This window comes from Capsicum annuum, chromosome 4 (assembly GCF_002878395.1).
Source record: "Capsicum annuum cultivar UCD-10X-F1 chromosome 4, UCD10Xv1.1, whole genome shotgun sequence".
Lineage (NCBI taxonomy): Eukaryota > Viridiplantae > Streptophyta > Magnoliopsida > Solanales > Solanaceae > Capsicum > Capsicum annuum.
In genome coordinates this window covers 98737308-98758231 of record NC_061114.1, presented here as the reverse complement: position 1 = coordinate 98758231, position 20924 = coordinate 98737308, and the positions used below count along the sequence as shown (strand labels likewise).

General features: G+C 34.2%; 1 protein-coding gene across 14 annotated transcripts; it reads left to right on the top strand.

The window, feature by feature from the left end:
- The first annotated feature begins 6471 nt into the window (after nt 1–6471).
- On the top strand, nt 6472–20466 carry LOC107867804. 14 transcript variants are annotated; one of them, XR_007055033.1, is made up of 5 exons: nt 6475–7116; nt 14417–14575; nt 17515–17572; nt 17794–17929; nt 19841–20466. XR_007055033.1 is itself a non-coding variant. In XM_047411907.1 (3 exons), the coding sequence occupies exons 2-3, from the start codon at nt 17881–17883 to the stop codon at nt 20214–20216; spliced, it is 420 nt and encodes a 139-aa protein (XP_047267863.1). In that variant the 5' UTR covers nt 6557–7116; nt 17798–17880; the 3' UTR covers nt 20217–20466. The 14 variants fall into 14 exon arrangements, 2 of the variants coding, with proteins under 2 accessions (XP_047267863.1, XP_047267862.1); XR_007055032.1 differs by lacking the exon at nt 17515–17572 and adding an exon at nt 8775–8845; XR_007055031.1 differs by lacking the exon at nt 17515–17572 and adding an exon at nt 8763–8845.
- Nucleotides 20467–20924: the final 458 nt, after the last annotated feature.

Here is a 20924-nt window from a genome sequence, read left to right as displayed (position 1 = left end):
CTTAAAAAATATATTTTAAGTTTAAGTTAATAAATATAACATGTTTTAATATATCTTAAACTTAAAAATATATCCTTAAGTTTAAGTTAATATAATATTTTTAATAAGTTTAAGAAGTTAAATTATATTTATATAATTTTAAGTTGTAAAGTTAAAATTTTTTCTAACTTTATAAAGTTTTTTATTAAACTTTTTTTTTTCATAATTGCAACAAACAAAAGACAAATTTTAAAATAAAATTAGGCGAATAGCCATTATATTTATTCAAATTTCACACGTTGTATATTTATTACAAAGATATTAAAAGAAAATCTTGGAGTAACTGGTAAAGTTGTTACTATGTGATCAGGAGGTCACGGGTTCAAGCCTTGGAAACACCCTCTGGCAGAAATGCAAGGTAAGACTGTGTACGATACACCCTTATGGTGGGGCCTTTCCCCGAACACCGCGCATAGCGGTAGCTTTAGTGCACCGGGCTGACCTTTATAGTAAAAGAAAATCTAATCTACGCAACCACTTTCTATAATATTTTTGGCGTAACTTTTCTATTTCTTCGACGGATAAATCTTTTGGAATTGGTCTTTTACCTTATTCCTCCGTTACTTTCATTCCATCATCACTATTTTTCTCAAAAATTTCATCTATTTTGTCTTCAACATGGGGCGGTAATTTTGGAAGCCTAAAATTTTTTCGTTCGGCATTGATCCAATCTCTAAATAATACCGAAATCTTCAAACTATCCTTTGCTAACGAATATCGATGATCTCCAATTACAAATCTTCCTGCACTAAAAGCTTGCTCTGAAGCAATTGAAGAAGCTTGAGTTGATAGCACATCTCGAACCATCCTTGAAAGTTTTGGAAATTATCTGTTACGGGTCTTTCACCATGATAAAAGTTGTTGTTTTTCAATTTCATCTCTAATATTTTTCCGATCATGCGAAAGATACGAATCAAAATCATTACTCCTACAACATTGAAGACCAAGTTCTTCACCCATCTCATCATCTAAATCACCATATCTACGTCTAGAAGTAGGAGGTTCGATCGACCCAATATTTTGTTTCATAACTCGATACAAGTTATATAAACTCCTAGTTTTATGTACTATACTAGCATAATAAGTATCAACTGATGGCTTTTCATGAGGTCCAATTTCTAAATTGTTGTTTAATTTTTTAACCAACATCACTGCATCATATTCTTTATAAAATGGGTTGAATAAAGTAGCGGTTAAATAAATTTGTGGAATAGGAAAATATTATTTTTTAAATTTATCAACCATAGCTTCAATTGCCTCTTTGTAAGGGCATATTTTTTATATTCAGCAAGTACTTTAGAAATAGCAGTAATAGTTACTAAAATAGAAGAAATAGTTGGAGTATGTTGAACAGATACTATGTTCATAGCTTGATAAAAAGTTTTCAAAAAATTACAAAGTTCTTCTACTTCAATCCAATCATCTTCATCTAGCATTAAATTAACATCCTCATTATAAGCATTATAAACTAATTGTATAGGTTTACGATATATAAAAGCAACTTCAAACAGTTGAAACAAAGAATTTCATCTAGTACGAATTTCTTTTGGAACTTTTCTAAATGGAAGGTCACATTGTTTACATTTATATTTAAAATCATCCATTACATCCTTTCTTTTTATTTTTAAAAATATAACTACAAGTAATTCAAACTTTACAACAATCATTTCCAAACAAATAAACACCATCATATACTATCAAATTTAAAATATGTGCACTACATCTAACAAGAAAATGATCTTCATCCATAGGACATAATCTAGTTTTTAACTCTTCAATAGCTTTCAAATTATTAGAAGCATTAACTAATGTGCATGTCATAGGTTTACCAATAAATCTAAAATATTTCATGCTCATAGGTTTACCAAAAAATCTAAAACATTTCGTTATTGTATTAGCTATGTACATACCGGTTTTAGACTCGTCATATTTATAAGCAATAATTCTTTTTTGCATGTTCCATCGTGATCAATCCAATGAGCAGTGAGAGTAAAATAATCATTACCGACAACACTACGACCCATATCAGAAGTAACAGATATTCTACCATCAAATTTATCAGATAAGCAATGAAGAAAATGACAATGTTCAGCTTGAAATTTAAAAATATTATTTTTAATTGTATTTCGCGAAAAACCTTTAAAAGATGGATTAGATACTCATTGAATATGATGAATAAAATCGAGATGCGAAGGAAAACTAAAAGACAAACCCATAACAGTAACTATTTTCGCTAGTTCTTCTCTATCTACATCTTCACTATATGTCGATGATGAACTTGGTTCAATCGGGTTAAACACGTCTAAACGCATTTTAACCATATTTTCTCCTATAGATTCATGCACAAATGATGTACCATTTTTTTTTTTGCCCTAGCCTCATTTTTTAGACGAATAAATTATTTATTACATTTTATCAAATGCGAAGTTAGCAACCCTGTCCTGCCATCCCCCCTCAGTCAAATGTTTAACAACAATCTTGCATTTATTGCAAGTAGCAGTACTTTTTATCCTATCATGCTCCATAAATTTCCAAACTAAAGACCTTTTAGTACGTTCAGTACCTTTGGCCCTGTAAATTCTGATAAAGGGAGAAGTTCTTCATCGTGTTCCGATAATTCCGTAGCTAGACTTGTAGGGGTAGGGTAATCACCTAACTCTTGTTCTTCCATATCATCTTCTTTTGGTAAGTCTTCCTCAAAATTATCATAACGCCTACTTAGGGTCTCATGATCTAATTCTATACCGATACCAACATCGAAACCATTAGGTTGTGATAAAGAAGTTTCATTTAATCTAGGCGGTAACGAACTAGTAGTAGCCTTACTTTTTTTATTTCTACAAAAAAACTTACCAAAGATTGTTTTTTACCACTACTATTTTTTTCGAAATCCATAATTAAAATTAAATAAAATTAAAATATTAAAACAAGCAATATAAATATTATAAATTAAAAAATTAATATAAGCAAATAAATAAAGATACTAAAAAATAAAAATATAGATGTTAAAGTAAATAAAAAGAGATTAAAGTTGAAACGAATATACCGAACGTCTGCGTAAAAGCAGACGTATACCAGATATTGAAATTAAAAGATGATAATTGAAGTTTGTAATATCTTCAAAGAATCTTCTACTCCAACTAATACAATAATTATAAATATTTAGAGAGAATGTGAGAATATTAAGAGAGAGTATGAGAATTGAGAATATTTATGTGGAAAAAGAATTGAAATGAAGGATATTTATAGTGAAAATTTTAAGGAGGTCATATGGGGTAATTGGGAGGAGGAGGGGGGTGGGGGGGTGCAACAGCTAATTGCAACAGCCAAAAGAGCAGTTGCTGCCAACCCAATTAAAAAAAATAGCTAGAATTTAAAGTGTCGCCGGACCGAAATCGATCAACCGGTACCGGAATCGATCAACCGTAATCAAAATTATCGGAATTTTTGGATGGTTCGCACCAGTACCGTACTCCGGACCATTGGGTATCGGTATACCGGTATCAATCGATACGGTTGTGTTACCGATACCGGAACATCACTGGAAACAAAATAAACGGACCGAAATAGAATTTTTTGATTCCGTTACCAGCCTTACATCTTATGCATTGCAGTTTGTGATCAGTGTGAACAGATTTCTCAAGACCATAGATTATTATCTCGCACACCGCAATATACATCTAGGCCCGGTATGGCATGGGTTATTGATCTTTTTCATGGGCATCGCATGCGTATGTATGGCACTACACATTTTTATTCTGAAATATTTTATCGGCTAATCAACATGATAAAACAAAACAACTTGTTATCATTCAACAAACGTACATCACATATTTCAGTTGAGGAGTTTGTAGCTATATTTCTCACTATTATTGCACATATGATAGTCAATGATCGGCTAGTGTATGTTTTTAATATTCCCTTGAGATAATTAATCGGCACGTTAAAAGAGTTACTAAAGCAATTAGTCGACTAGAACCAATAATTATATGTCCAAAAAATATGTCGAGCATACATCCAAAAATTCGATTGAGTAGCCATTTTTGGCCTTACTTTAAGGTAAAAATAAAAGCTCTTTTTTGAAAGAGTTATCATATTTGTTTAGCTTTAACAGTCTCATGATCATGTTTGATAGGATTGTGTTGGTGCAATTGATGGGACATATGTACAAGTAGAGGTGCAAAAGGATAAGTAACAAGCATGTAGTAACCGTAAGGGATCCACTTCATAAAATGTCTTATGTGCATGTGATTTTGATATGCGGTTCACCTTTATTACAGTTGGTTGGGAAGGTACTGCAAATGGCAATAGAGTACTTGAGAATGCGATTGTTGAACCCGAGGCAAGATTTTCTTTTTCACCACATGGTATATATTATGATAGATAGATCTTACATTGTTATACATAAATATTATCTTCAATATAACTTGAAGTACATTAATTTTATTTAATTTATTATGATAGATAAATATTACGTTGTTAACGCTAATTTGCAAAACACGAAAGGATTTTTAGCTCCATACAAAGAAATACAATATCATTTGTAGGACTACAAGGAGAGCGAAAGAGAGCTTAAAAATGATAAAGAGTTGTTCAGTTATAGACGTTCATCGTTACATAATGTGATTGAGAGAACATTTGGAGCATGGAAAAGTAGATTTAGAATATTACGACAAGAAATGAATAATTTTAATATAGAAACACAAGTTAGAATTGTAATTATTTATGCCGTCTTGTACAACTTTTTGCGAAAACATCAAAGCAGTGATGGAATATTTATACATTATGAATATTATGATATAGTTGTTGATGAACCCAGTGAACAACTGACTGGGATAACCAATGTTGCTTCGTCTTCTTGCGTAGCTGATCGAGAAATGCATTCCCGACGAGAAGAAATTGTTCACACAATGTGGGAGGATTATATTAAAGAGTAACTTTGGATGAATTTATTTTTTGATGTCATTCATACTATGGGAATAAACCAGGTCAATAGCAGTGATGTCCTGTAAGTTGTCCTTTACCGAAGCACTATCACACCATTCCTTAGTATTACAGTTAATATCTGATAGTATTGGCATATGAGAATACTGATGTTTCTCTAAAGAATGATGGTCGTAGGAAAATCAGAGCCTGAAATAAAATTATTGAAGAAACAAAAATGAAATATCATATTTGAACTGTCTTTTTTGCTTTACTTGTCTGTATTGGAGGAAAAAAATATGGACTTTTTAATTGTTGGATTAGTTGTATTAGTTAGTTACTTGTTTAAGCTTAAAGATCATGATTTCTTTTGTTTGAATTTAGTTGCATATTATCTATTGCTTGTTGATGGGATGAATAATATAGTTGTAATGCTATGCTGGATTGCCAATTGAAATTACTGTTAAGAACTGAAATGTAGTGGCCAATAGTGCGAGTTGGTTACTTCTTGTTTTGATAAACAATTTGACAATGTTGTGAGAACCGTGAACATACAACTGCACATGATTGTTGCAAGTAATCTTGCTCAAGAATTCACAATTGAAACTATAGGATATGCAATTATGGTCTTTGCAATTGTCTTCACAATCTATGTTAGTTCGCTCACACTTTTTTTATTTGGCCTGCAATGTTGTATCATATGCGGGGCAAAGTTCTTATAATACTTATTTCCTTCTTACTTTTATCTAGCAGAAATCTGCCCTTGTAACTTTCTATTAATGTTTCTGTAAATATTCCCAGCGAGTCTCTTTTGTTTATGTTTTTTCAACGACCTTTGATTTTCGTAGCACCTGATAGCGTCGATTTTTTTTCATTTTTTTGCTATGTTGATCTGACTTTCTAATATGTCATTGCATTTGTGTCGGATCCTCCAAGAATGCACTACTTTTGTAAATGTGCTTAGCAGTTGTTTAGACGATTAGTAGTTGTAAATATGCTTAGCAATTGCATGTTTAGATGATTAGTAGTTGTAAAAGTGCTTACTTTATGTGTAAACGTAATTCTTTATTAACTCAAGATCGATTGTTGTAAGCTTTGGCAAGACACTATATTTTCTAATGCCTTTAAAATTAATTTTATTTAAAAAATGACATAATAATTTTTTTTTATTATTTATTATTTGTTGAGAGGGAATACTTATTGGTAGTATTTTGTGAGTTTACCTAATTACCATACTTGATAATATGGTGTGAACAAATTGGGAAAGTCAGAGCTAGGCAAAATATATCATTAAATATCTAAATTTGATACGAATTTTTACTTTGATATTAAATAAAATATATTGTTTATTTTAAACATCTAAACTAACCTCCAACTTAAAGCACGCGAAAAGCTTATTTGAATGATTTTTATTTTATTATATTCATCTTATTTTCATTTTATGCCACTATTTTTGATTTTCTAAAACTAAAACTTCTTCCATGATGAATCACTACCAGAAATTGGGCCTATAGTAATAAATCTTTTGACGGCGGGTGTCAATACGTTGTAATGGAGGGTCTATTACAATAGTACTAACCGTTGCAAAAAAAAAAAAAAAAAAAAAAAGTATTCTACTATTGCGATTTTATGATAAAACTGTTGCTAATACTTTACGGGGGGAAATATCTACTGCAACGGTTGTTAAATCCCTCCTAAATATTTTCATAGTCCGCCACTTATTTCCCTCAATTCCTTTTCTCTTTCTCTCAAACCCTTTCGCTTTCTCTCTGCAATTCCCTCAAATGATAAGACGATACCACCTCTAGCGATGAAAGAGGGCTAAGTTAAGTCAGCTAAGTTGTGTTGTAAATCTCTGTGTGTTGTAGTGTCCGGATTTTTGTGGTGTCTCTTCTTCAGCTTGTACTTTTTGTTTGTAGGAATAAGTTTAGGAGATTTAGGAAGGAGCATTGTGGCGGAAGAATAAGAATTGGTCAGGGAAAATGTGGAATTAAAGAAAGTAAGAGAGATCAATCTAGTTTGAATTCTGGACCGGTGAAACAGAATGCAAAGCCATCCAGATATCATCCTTTTGAAGACATTTCGGATTCGAAAAATTGGGAGAACGAGGAAGCTCAATTGATGCCAGCTAAAACTGCTAGAACAGTCATTGAGGTAATTGTTGTCCTCTTAGCTTCCAATTACTTATAAAAAGAACTATTTTTTTTTTTTTGAAATTACTTATGACAATAATATATGGATGGTTTACTGATGGATATACTGCTTTTTCATGCAAATCTAAAGAGATTTTTGTTATTAGCTGTTAGGAAAAATTAAATATCACCCTAAATTTGACACTAAATTATAACTTTGACCTTAAACTTTAACACAAATAGGACCTTTAACTATTCAAAATTGTACAAATATGACCTTCAATCCTACGTGGCAAAATGCGTGTTCAACATGCAAAACTGGGCGCGTCCAGCTTAAAATCTAAGGGCATAATGCATAAATATGATCCTAAACTTGACACCAAATTATAACTTTGACCTTAAACTTTGACAGTGCACAAATATGACTTTTAACTATTCCAAACTGCACATATGACCTTTAAATGACTTTTCACTATTATTTTTTCATTATTTTCGGCTCAAAGATGAAAATGGGATCTAATTTCTTTTGTCATTGCGGAAAAGGAACAATATTGAAGATTTATTAATTAGGTGGGTCAGCCTCATACGAAAAAATTGCGCTGGTATGTATATATATTATAAAGCAAAGGGCGAATTTATGTTATATAATAAATCTAAATATAATTTATTTAAATATTAAATTAAAGATGAAACTATACTAATAATAAAAAAAATTATAGTTTTAATAAAACGTTATTAAATTAACGTTATTAAGGATAGTAGTAGTATATTAAATTAACATTATCAAATTAACGTTATTAAAATGTTAGTATTAAATTAGTATTAAATTAATGTTATCAAAACATTTTTAAATTAACGCAGGGGTGGGCCTACGTGGTTTCCATGGAGTTCACTCCCTCGGTAAAAAAATTACGTTGTATATATAAGATAAAATTTCTATATTTATGTACGTATATTAATGTTGAACCACATGAAACAAGACACTTAGATAGCCAAGTGGTGTTATTTTCTCTTCTTGGGCGCTTCCTTCAGTCTACTGCGCGGGTTCGATTCCTGCTAGTGATTTTTTTTTTAATAAAAAAAAAACTAGGTGCTGCTGCTATAGAAATAAATAAATAAATAATAATAATAATAGTAAAAAAAACAACCACGCCATTTAACACAAAAAGCAAAACTTTGACAGTGCACAAATATGACCTTTAACTATTCAAAATTGCACAAATATGACCTCCCTCAAAGTCAACCCTTTTAACGACATGGCACCGTGTGATTGGATGAGCTTTCCACGTAGGCGCGAGTGAAACTCACGCATGGGGTTATAAAATCGGAGGTCATATTTGTTCAGGTTTTGAATAGTTAAAGGTCATATTTGTGCATTATCAAAGTTTAAGGTCAAAGTTATAGTTTGGTGTCAAGTTTAGGGTCATATTTATGTATTATGCCTTATGATTTTAAACTATTGTTTCACATTGCCCTTGGTTGTGAAGTTTTTTTTTTACTAGATTTACTTGTTAAATTTTTAAAATTTTTGAAGTTTTACTAGTAGTTCAATTCGATGCTGATTTTGCACTATGCTATCATGTTTTTTGCTGTTAATTAGAGCTGGATAACATCTAGGGTCATTCTTAGTTTTTCCAGTTGATCTCTAAGTAAATAGCAAAGCAACAGTCATGTTTTCAGGTGTAGTCAACAATGAAGTGCATGAGAACATTTTCTGGCTAGACTTACCTTATATAACTATGAACTTGGAAGTAAGCTGCTCAATTCTTGTCATTTAGCATATTTTTCTGCCGCTATTACTTTGTGGTCGTCATGAAGCTTTATGTGCTATGCCTTTTGGTCCGACATCTAAATAAAGAATGATGAAGACATCCTTCAAACTCTGATAGCTGAAGAAAATGTTGTGATATGGACATCAAAGTTAAAATGTTTTGTTTGTTTTCAATGTCTATATAATGGTTCTTCGATGAATTGTTCCTTGCATATTTTTTCGATTGGCTCAGACAGAGCATTCTATCTTCTCTAGACTCTTAAGTACCTCAAATGATTCTGCTCTATTGAATCATGTTAAAAGCATGGCCTTTTCCTCCTTTCATACAGAGTTAGAAGAATCATTTTTTTCTTTTTTTGGTAAATTGTAGTTTTATTTCACCAAAAAGTATAGTTCCTTACAAAGCATGGTGATAGCTGACCAAGCACCCTCTCAATTCCTGTCCCATACCATATGCATACACAACTTATTACATTTGAGTCTACTTACTAATCAATAAAAAAAATTAGGGATATGAGTTTATAGACTTTAATCGCTTCTTCCATCTTGTAACTTGGACCCCTCTTGTGTGTATATGAATTGCAATATCTCTACAAATTCTGTCACTTAAGTAGCTCTCCTTCTGGAACTTGAGATTGTTCCTTGCTCTCCATATGGAATATACCATCATGTTGAAGCCAACTGCAGTTATTTCCCAGAGGTCAGGAGTCTGCTTCATGCCTTTCAAGAGCCATTCTATCTCTGTCTCCCTGCTTCCCACACTTCTATTCTTTCCGAGCCATGTGAGTATTCTGCTCCATATTCCTTTTGTGATGCTACAAGCAAAGAACAGATGGTCAAACACCTCATCAACTAGTCCACAGAAGACACAGGTTTGAGGAACCTGTATCCCTATCTTCATCAGCCTGTCCACTATTGCCAATCTCTTTTGTAGGGCTAGCCACAAGTTAAACTTATGGATAGGTTGCATATTAGGGTGCAGGATCAGCTTATTCCAAGGTGCTTTTGGATGTTGAGGTAATTGCAGTAGATATAGTTTTTTAATGCTAAACTTCTCTACCTTCTGTAATATTTGCAGCCTACTCAACAAGTCCCTCTGCACTACTTGTATTTCCATTACCAGTTTCCTGGCATTCATTATCTTCCGGAGCACCCAAGACACATTCTTGGGTAAAGGCATATTGTCAGAGTCTGTTGTTTTATGTAAAACCAGTGTAGCCACTTTATCCACAAGCAGTCTTTCTTTAGTGCTAGTGTGCATAGGTGCTTTGTAATAGCAACCTTATTCCACAGGATCAAGTTTAACACATTTAGACCACCAGCTGACTGGGGAAGGTTTACCTTTTCCCAGGCAACTAATGCCTTTTTGGTATCTCAGCTTGCCCTGTCCATAAATAAGATCTGAAGATTGTTCTATACACTTTAACACCTTTTTAGGGATCAGGAAAACTTGAGCCCAGTAAGATTGCATTCCAAATATCACTGCTTTTATCAGTTGTAGCCTTCCTGCATAGCTCAAGAACTTAGCAGACCAGCATGTTATTCTTGCTGTGATCTTATCAACCAGTGGCCAGCATAGTTCTATGGATAGCTTCCTTGCAGCAATGGGAACCCCTAGGTATTTAAAGGGGAACACACCTTCACAGTAGCCTATTTTTTCTAATATTTCTCTTTTCATCTGTTCAGTAACTCCAGCCAGGAATAGGGAACTTTTGTCAACATTAACCTGCAGCCCTGATGTTTGGGAAAATTTCATAAGGGAAAATTTCATAAGGGCCTGGTTCATCAGTCTGATAGAGCTTAAATCAGCCTTACAGAATAACAGTAAATCATCAGCAAAACACACATGAATTGCCCCCACTTTCTTGCATCTAGGGTGAAATCGGAACTTCTTGTTCTTTGCTAGCTGTTTAAGCACTCTACTTAGGTATTCCATTGCAATCACAAAAAGATATGGATACATTGGATCTCCCTGTCTGATGTCCCTTTTACCTTTGAATGGTTTAGTTAAGCCTCCATTTATAGTTAAGGAGTAGGAGACAAAGTTTATACACACCATGATCCACCCCACAAATTTGCAAGGAAAACCTAGCTCTATCATCAATTTCTTTAGAAAAGCCCAATCTAAGGAGTCATAAGCCTTCCTAATGTCTACTTCAAGCACACATCTTGGGGAAATACCTTTGCTGCTGTAACCATTAAATAACTCATGTGCAAATAGAATATTATCAGTTATTATTCTTTCCTCGATAAATGCAGATTGAGCTTCTCCTATCAGTTCACCAATTACTTTTTTCAATCTACCAGTAAGCACTTTGGTGATGATCTTATAGACAGTGGTGCAACAAGCAATGGGCCTGTAATCTTTCACATAAGTAGGGGCATTAGTTTTAGGGACCAAGGTTACAACTGTGCAGTTAACTCCATTTCCCAACTCATTTGTGTTGAAGAAGTGAAAAACAACATTCAACAAATCATCTTGTACCTCATCCCAGCATGTGGTAAAGAATTCAATTGGGAACCTATCTATACCTGGGGCTTTCTCCTTTGGCATTAATTTGATTGCTGTCTGCACTTCCTCAGTTGTTACCTGTTGAATCAGCAGCATTTTTTGCTCTCTGGTTTGGCAATACCCCCTATACACTCTCTGTATCTGGCCAAGGGTGCACATCCCCCTCCTATGCCATAAGGTTGGAAAAAAAGTGATGAACTCTGCTTCAATATCTTCAGGATCAGTCAGCTTTGTACCTGCATCATTATAAATTAAGTTAATAACATTTGCACTAGATCTAATTTTCCGCTGAGCATAGAAATATCTCATATTTGAGTCTCCATATTGGATCTATGTAGCTCTAGCTTTTTGTCTATACACTTGTTCCTCTATGGTACTCTACTTTTCAACCTCAGCCATAGCCTCTTTTTCCTAGTCAAAAATTGATGAGTTCCCTGGTTTTGCTGCAATTCCAACTTGAACTCTTTCCAAAGCTTTGTCTAGCATTCTCCAACTTTTGTTGACAAGCAGCATAACACATATTGATCTCTTTCATAGCTACTTTTACAGCTCTTAGATTCCCCCACAGCACCTTTATGGGATCGCCCTGGATCACAGTAGACCATGCCTCTCTCACCTTCTGCCTGAACTCTGGATGGCTCATTACTGTGGTATATAGTTTGAAGGGTTTAGGATACCAAGCTTTTGGAGTTAGACCCTGGAAATTTATCAGTATAGGGGAGTGGTCAGATACTCCTGGTAGCATATAGTTTGCATCTATATGGCCATATCTCTGCAGCCACCAATAGTTCCCAAATGCCTAATCTATTTTACTATAAACTCTATTAGTGCCCACCTGTATATTACACCATGTGAAATGACTCCCTGTGGCTTTTAAGGGAGTAAATAGATTTGTTTCAACCATGTCCTTAAATCCTTAAACCTCCTGTTGAGTCACTGAAGCTCCAATCCTATCTTCAGAACTCAAGACATTGTTGAAATCCCATATTACTAGCCACTCCCTTTGGACCCGTGCTCCTATACCTGTGAGTTTCCTCCATAGTTCTTGTCTCTCACCCAGCTCATTACTAGCATATCATTAGTAAAAAGGAGGTATTGGTATTGACATTATATACCTGGCTATGGATATACTGTGCTCCCACCTCTAACATCTGCACCTGTATATGTTGTCCAGATTCTCCCATTTGTGGCCTGCCTGACAGTAGTTGTAATGCGCAGTCCATTCTTTGGCTATATTAGCCTTTATCCTAGCAGCATTTTGCTGCTTAACTCTGGTTTCTATTATCCCCCATTACCTCTACCTTATTCTTCCTCAGAAAGAGTTTCAGCTCTTTCTGTTTGAAGGGCTTGTTCAGCCCTCTTATATTCCATGAGCACACAACCATGGTGGTTAGAACTGACTCCCACCTCCACTACTAGACTCTACTTGCTCCCTTTTGACCTCTTTCCCTTTTCTCTGTGTTCTTTGAACCATCTCAGCAACTATACGGGCCTGTGTTGTGAGCAAATCAGAATTGATCTCTTTCTGTGAACTTTTCCTTTGCTCTCCTCTTTGTTCCTTTGAACCTTCCTCATTTTTTGCTTCATCTAGGGGTATCTGGGGGGCTACAGGGTCAGGGTTTGCATCCTCCTTAGGTTCCCATCTCTGGACTATTACCCTACACTTTCTATTCCTTTACCTTTTTCGCTGCTGTCGTTGGGCTTCTGGCTGATTCACTTGCTCAGGCATCTTCTTATGTGGACAGTCATCACCTATATGCCCATAAATATTGCAGTCTGCACAGAATTTAGGGATCCAGTCATATCTTATTTCTTGTTGTATGCCCCCTGTTGGGGTGTTCAATTCCACTAGCTTAGGAAGGGGGTGGCTGATATCCACTTTGACCAAAACTCTGGCATAAGAAATTTGCTCCATTGCAGCAGTGCATTTATCTATATAGATCGGTTTCCCCACAACGCTTGCTAGTTTTCTCAGTTCCTTCTTTGACCAGTATCCAAGCGGGAGGCTGGGAAATTTTGCCCATTGGGGAATTTTGTTTAAACATTCAGGATTGAACTCAAAATCTAAGGACCAATTCCTCAATATCATAGGGTGATTTCTGTACGTACATGGGCCTGATTGCATCACTAGTTCTCTGTCTACTATAGACGCAAATTTGAAAATATAGTAGCCATCATCGTGATACAATACTTGTCGTTTAGTGACAAAATTCCATACATGAGCAATATAGTTTTCCATTGTTTTGAAGAATGGGGAATCTCCCAACACATATCCAATCAGCGCTGTGCTCCAGTAATTAATCTACTCGTAAATATCCTCATCATCAATTTCCACTACTATCTTTTCTCCCTTCGTTGATGGGGGAATATAGGTGAGAGGTTGGCCTATTTGAGAGCTGCGATTCCGTGCATGTATTTTCTCCTTCTCTATTTCTACCTTCTTTTTTGGTTTCCCCACCAGTGCCCTTGAGTCGATGTACCAGCTACATCTGGCGTTGTATGAGATGAAGTACCAGCTTCAGAGAATTGGAGATGCCGAGGGAATTGCGAATCCTCCGGACTCCTAGAATTTCTCTTCCCAGCTGGGTCAGGGCGTATCTCCATTGCTGACTCTAGCTCTTTATCCTCACAAATAGATTGAATTGAGTGAGGTAGAAAGTTTCCAAATATTAAAGGCGCTAGTTGCTGTTGTATTCCACTCGCCGGAGTGACTATTGCCATCGGCGATGTTGTCTTAGTCCGTTGAGGGGCCATTCCTCAGTGTATGCGTACGTTAGCTACCTTGCTATCGTGCGCCCAGAGAGAAAACATGTTCTTTTTTTCATTATGGGTTGAGGGATTTTCAATGAGCATGTTAAACTGATAAAAAAATAAAATGGAAAACATTTGTTGCTTTTTATCTTTGTCTCAAATTAAACATTTTACTTTTATAAAAATTCCATCCACGCTGCTTATAAGACAAGAAACGTGCAGATAATTTTCACAATTATTTAAAAAGACTTAAGACCAAAATTTTTAATACAAAATGATAATGTGCAGATTATTAATGCATATATAGTGGCAGAGAGTAAACTATTGGGCTTCGTTGGATCCAAAAATGGTGATATATGCTCAATTGTGAGACCATATCACCAAAAACTTGAGGTATCCCACTGCTATGCCTCACACTGCTGCCACTGAACTCTCGCAATTTCAACTGTAAGTTTCTCTTTGAAACATATATAGGATTGCTGCCTCTATGCTATTATGGGAATGAAGGAATTAAAACAAAAGTTTGGGGACCTCTGTACTACATGAAAGTTATTTTATATCTCTGTTTTTTCAAGTCTCTGTAATTCTTTCAAGATATACCATCATCACAAACATGTGAAAAACTCTTCAGTTAAGGAATTCATTGCGAAATTCCAATACAACAAGAAGAAGTTATAATTGTCCTAGGCTGTTGGAATCATCCATCGATAAGCATTTGGAGTTGAGGGTTGCAGTATTTAATGATTAAGGTGTTTAAATAAGCGTTGATGTATAATATTTGGCCTCACGTGCAACAATATGTGTTATTAATAATCATGTTGTGCCTATTAATACATCGATGGTGAATACCCCTTCATAAAATTCAGACAAATTGGTTCAAGAAAAATGTAATAATCTTAATGTGAATTGAAATGACGCTGCTTCACTAGCGCCAGAATTCTATATGTGAAGGGTAATTCTATCTTGCGTTTGTTTCCAAGTTGTTATCTGTGTTTTTTTCCAACTGTTGCCTCTGGTTTGTCAAAGTATGCTATTTCTCAGTGTCTTTGATCAAAAGGTGATCATCTTAAACTTTTGTTTTCCCAGTTTCTCCTATTTTCTTTGCTAAATTTTTCTTCATTTTCATGATGTGGACTACTCATGTTGGATTCTTGATGTTGAATACTTCATAAAAACAAAGTAAGTTTAGTATTCTACCACACTAAACAAAATGTAGAGCCGAATCGTAGCCTCACTTCTGAATTAATGATATGATTGCTAGTCCTTGTATTGCATTTTTTGTTTAGTTTTGAATTGAATAGATGGGGGCAGGTAAATATTGGCATTTATAATGAGTAACAAATAAGGACAGACACAGTCCTATAAGGACTCTGCCACAAATGGACTGAAGCCTCATTCTCAACTGACTATAGGGTATATTTATAGCACTTGTTACTTTCCAAGAAGTAAAGAGGAGTCTATTTTTTATGACCGTCTCATCTGTACGTAGTTAAGGTCCTCACATTAGTTTAGGTCCCATGCTCTTGATTTTTAATGAATGACATAAAGATTATAAAATTGGACACTTGGTTAGTAGGAGCTATGTAGCATATGGAATGACTGATTACTAATCTCTTGATAGGAAGAAGTACTTTTATGTTTCCACTTGTGACTGGAACTGGAAAATAGACAATCAGATTACTGGTGAACAAGAATGAGGGTGAAAAAAAGGACATATAGGGAGTTATCACACATGAATCTCAGTAAAAGGAAAGAAATGCAAAGGAGAACAAACTCAGAGTTATTAGCATCTCTCTTGTCAGTTTGCACTTGTGATTTTCCTTGCAAAACATTTTTTTAAATCCTCCTCCTTATCCAGTTTGTTCAGAGAGATGAGATTGAATATCTAGCACCCTGTAGGTCTTTGAATCTACATTTAGAAGGTTCTGTATACATGTGACATAGTTGAGGAATCGTGGGGACTACTTTGGACAAAATGCAACCTCTAGGTATCTCAAAATAATTGTGAGGGTTGAAGTCTCATGGACTAACTTTGCGATAAGTAAGACATTTGTCTCATGCATACTTTACGCCTTGAAACATGTTTAATTGGTTATACAAATGTCCATCTTTGATTAAACTTAAATATTTGTGTAATTTGTTTATTTTTTATCAAGAAAAGTTGAAGCATTTACCAGCTAGTCAATGAAGCTCCTACATATTTATGTTATTTATTTAGTATGTGATGATATCAACAGACAGTAACACATAGTCGTCATACTTCATCATTATTTGTTGTCACGTGGATGATGGTTTCTTCAAGAGTTCCAGTGCTTAATACAAGCTTTAGACTTCTCATCACTTGTAGAGAGTGAATCTTGACCATAATGTTTAATTTTATACATAAATCGTAGCTTCAATCTTCCTATACCACACTTTAACTAGTTCTAAAAGTTTCTACATTACAACCAAGCAAAACAAAAAAAAAAAAAGAAAAAAGAAAGGGAAAGGAAGAAATCGAATGCGGGACATAATTTTTAAATAATCAGTAAACTCTTATGTAGCTAGCAGCCAGTGATATCAGTAAAAGTGTTGGTTGCATTAGAATCTGATGATATAGTAGTCATGGATGAGTTCACTATTGTTAGTTTATCCATGCTAACAAAACCGGGCCTACCAAGAGTTCTAGTGTCTGTGCTATGATCATGTAATAACATCACAACAACTTCAAACATGCTTAGACTAAGATGTGGAGGTGATTGTGTAAACATTAAGGCTATCTCTATGATTTTCTTCTTGTTTGTTGTATTCAATGACATCTAAAGTTTCATCCTCCAGTTTTACAGACATGTCAATTTCGTGAAGTTTCCATGCCTATTTTAACCAAGCCACAGGTGCATTTAGAATGGAAAAGATTAGTAGGAAAAAAGAACTTAGTGAAAATATGAAAAGAACATGGAAGACCTATTCCGGGAGATTTTCAGTCTCGACTTGTATAAAGTTGCTTATTTGTAAAAACATTTTTTTTTTAAAAAGAAGATTTTCAGCAATGGGTTGTCACAGACATAGCTAGTTGTTTTATAAAATGCCATTATCATCATTCAATGAGATCTCTAACTGTACACCAAGTCTCTTTTCTATTTGTTAACCAACTTTGTTAGCTCTCATTTATAACACTTTACTGCAAATCCTCAGTCACATATGAAACTTTTGACTGTTTTTTGAATATAACTGTTGTAATGAATTAATGATATGGTTGCCAGTCTTTGTATTGTATTTTTTATTTAGTTTTGAATTGAATGGAAGGGGGAAGGTATGACATCTATAGTGAGTAACAAAAACATGTTCTCTCAATCTTCACGTAAATTATTTGACATTTAAACTAACTCCGACTGCTGAAGTTACAGAGAAGGAGTAGAAGAGGCTTCATGTACTGACAGTTGATAGGTCCACGGGTGAATGGTTGTAAGACTTTGAAACTTGTGGTCTAAAATAAGCATATATGTGTGTGTGCGTGGCTATTAAATCATCTCGTTAAGGATAACATGGGAAGTTTAAAGTTAAATTGTTATTAAATAGATATCCGATTTTGGGTTATAAACATCTGGAAAATCATTGTTAAGAGGGTTTTTATTAAGTTTGTTGCAATTCTACTAATGTTGTCCTTTATGTTGATACTGCTTTAGGAAGATGACGATCATACTATTGAAGAAGATGAGGCTGTTATAACTAAAGAATAAAGTGAGGAAGAGTTAGCTGCTTTATAAAATGAAATGGATCTACCTCTTGAGGAGCTTCTTAAGCTTTATGCAGTTGAGGAAGGTACTACCCTTTATCAATTTTGTTTGCTCTACCCTCTAAATATGACTGCCAAATGGAGGTTAACTTCAAAGTCTGGCTATTGTTCACATTGTCTAAACACAGAAATTTGAGTTTGACTTCCTCCTCTCGAATTACTATGTTCCAACAACTCGGTTTGTCTTGGCTTCAGTGTTAACCTCTTCGCATATTTTTGCCAAGCCGAAGTCTAATATCTTTGGATTCATGTCCTTGTCTAGAAGAATGTTGTTAGCTTTTAGGTATTTGTGAATTATTCTCAATTGAGAATCTTGATTCAGATACATAAGTCCCCGATCTATACTGTTGATGATGTGAAATTGCTTAGGCTAGTCTAGTACCTTGTTGTGTGTATCATCTGCCAAAATTTTGTTTGGTCATTAACAAAATATCTAGAATAAGATTAGTGAAGTGTACTAATATAGGCATCAGTTCAGTGTGACACGATAGTATATAATTTGCAAATTATTGGATTGAGAGTAGTACCAAAGATAAACGAATCAAGACTCCCATTTGGCAAGTACTCATAAATCAACATTTTTTCTTCACCTTCAATGCAGCAGCCAATAATCTTCACCAAATTCCTATGCTTACGTTTTGAAATATATAAAACTTTATTTTTAACTCATTTACTCCTTGTGTAGAAGTCCTAGACAGCCGCTTGACACTAATTTATCCTTATGACTTATCCCATGTGGTACTGGCCTCGTAGGATAATGGTAATATCTGAAGATGTCTGCACCTGAGATACTGTTATATATACTTAATACTCATATATGCTAAAGTTTTCCTTGTATATCAACTGTTATTGACTAATATATGAAGTATCATCATCAGTAGTATTAAACCCTAGTTGTGTATTATGGTTGATAAGAATGATACCAATTAACCCCAGTTATTTTAATAGTATGTTTTGGTCATTTTGGGATAAAAGAGAAGTTCAATGTTGTTGTCTATAGCACTGACTGTCTGTTTGTTTGTTTGTTGAGTATATAAGTAATCAATAGTTGGCAAGCTACTTACAGTTTAAGCTTTTTCATCTTGTTTGTAATAGACTATGTGCATTAAAATGTCTAAGCTCAATACAGGAAGTTCCAGTACTTGCAATAGCCTTTTAGTGTTCTGTGTCAATTTGAATTGGTGTTTCTAAAAACTCCTAAACTAGTACTAGTATAATTAGTTGATAAATTTATCTGAAATCTTCTGCTTTGAAAATGTGAGTTGCTTATCTGAAACCCACTCAAAGTTATGACTGCTATAACACCAACATTCATGAACTAGTCATCTTAAGAGAGTCCGGAGGATGATTTTAAGAGGAGTCAGGCTATAGAAACATTTCAATAGAAAATTCAATTAACCACTTCATTAACCACTAGGCATGCTCATAATTGTCACATATTGAATTTTACTTGTGCAAATTTTCTTGAAATGTTGTTTTTAGTGTGTTGTAAATAGAAGGGAAAATATTCGGGAAAATACCTGAACTTTGATCGGACTTCTAATTGAGCACACTAAACTTTGCGGGGGTCCTATTACCCTCATATACTTTTTTTTTTAATAAAATATATCTGCCCACTTTGACAAGTACGTGTAATCACGTTCCTTGAGCGCCTGAGAGTGATTAAAAAATGTTATAAACCTATTTTTTGACACGTATCTTTATATATTGTGTTAGATTCTTTTATTTTTTTTTTTAATTTAACGAATTAAGGAGAGGTAGATCTCTTCTCCCACTATACTCCCGTTTTCCTCTCAATTCTTGAAGGTAAATTTTTTGCATTGATTTACTTTGTTTTCTTTGATAAATTTTTGTCTATTTTCTAACTTCTTCTCACTATTTTCTAACTTTGTCTCACTATTTTCACTAATTTTTAATTTGTGATTTTTGAAATTAAGGTTAGCTATGGAAGATGTAAAATTGGATTTGAATAGGATTTGTTTAGACAAGGAAAATCCAATGTTGAATGCGGAGGTGCGATGCAATCATGGTCTCTTACTCCATTTGAAGACTTCTTGGTTCGATAATAATCTGGGTAGAAGATTTTGGTCTTGCCCTTATTATGGATCAAACAAGTGTAACTTTTTTCTTTGGAGGGATGGTATGGTTGATGAACGATCTACGTTCATTATTCTAAAGTTGGTGAAGAAAGTGAAGGACATGAATGAAATGTTGAAGATAACAAAGACGAAGGAAGAATTGGTTGGTACTTATAGTGATAGGGAAATAATGGAGATGGAAGCTGAATCTGCATTCACTCAAATAGAAGAATAATGTAACTCATTTGTTAAGATGAAAGACGAGGTGAAAAATACATCATAGAAGACGATTGAAGTAAAGAAGATAAAGAGCTTTAGTAGTATTTTCATGGTATGTATCTTCATAATGTGTATTGCTATATTGTTCAAAATAGCAGGTTGAAGTATTTTGTGTAGTGTTGTAATATGAATTTATCGTTTGTAGTGTTTCTTGGATGGTGGTTTGAACTTGATTTTATTGAATGAGATCTCCTATTTCAAACTGATTGTTGGTTTTGAGTACTTGTTTGTTTTGCTCATTTTGTTGAGCTAAATTCATTATTCCAAAATTGATAGAAACATCAGATAGCACCATGAAGGATAGATACAAATGTATAGAAATATTCAATACAATGGAACAAAATCAGTGCATAACTGTTTGAGATGCAACTTGGACTTTCAAGTGCAACATATAATATAAAATTACTGCACAAATGTTAGAGATGCAACATTCAAGTGCATCATATAAACTTCACAAAAAATGACCTCGTCAAAATAACCTACCTCAATTTACAATACAACATCATTTTAGTATCAAAAACTATCAACATTTTAAAACTACTTCCATTGTGGCTTGGATTGTGGTGAAACCATTTTCTGTCTTTTGTGCATTCTCATCTCATCTTTCATCACTTCAAGCTGGTTTCCAGTCATTGCTTTTTTGCCCCTTCATCTTACTCGTGTT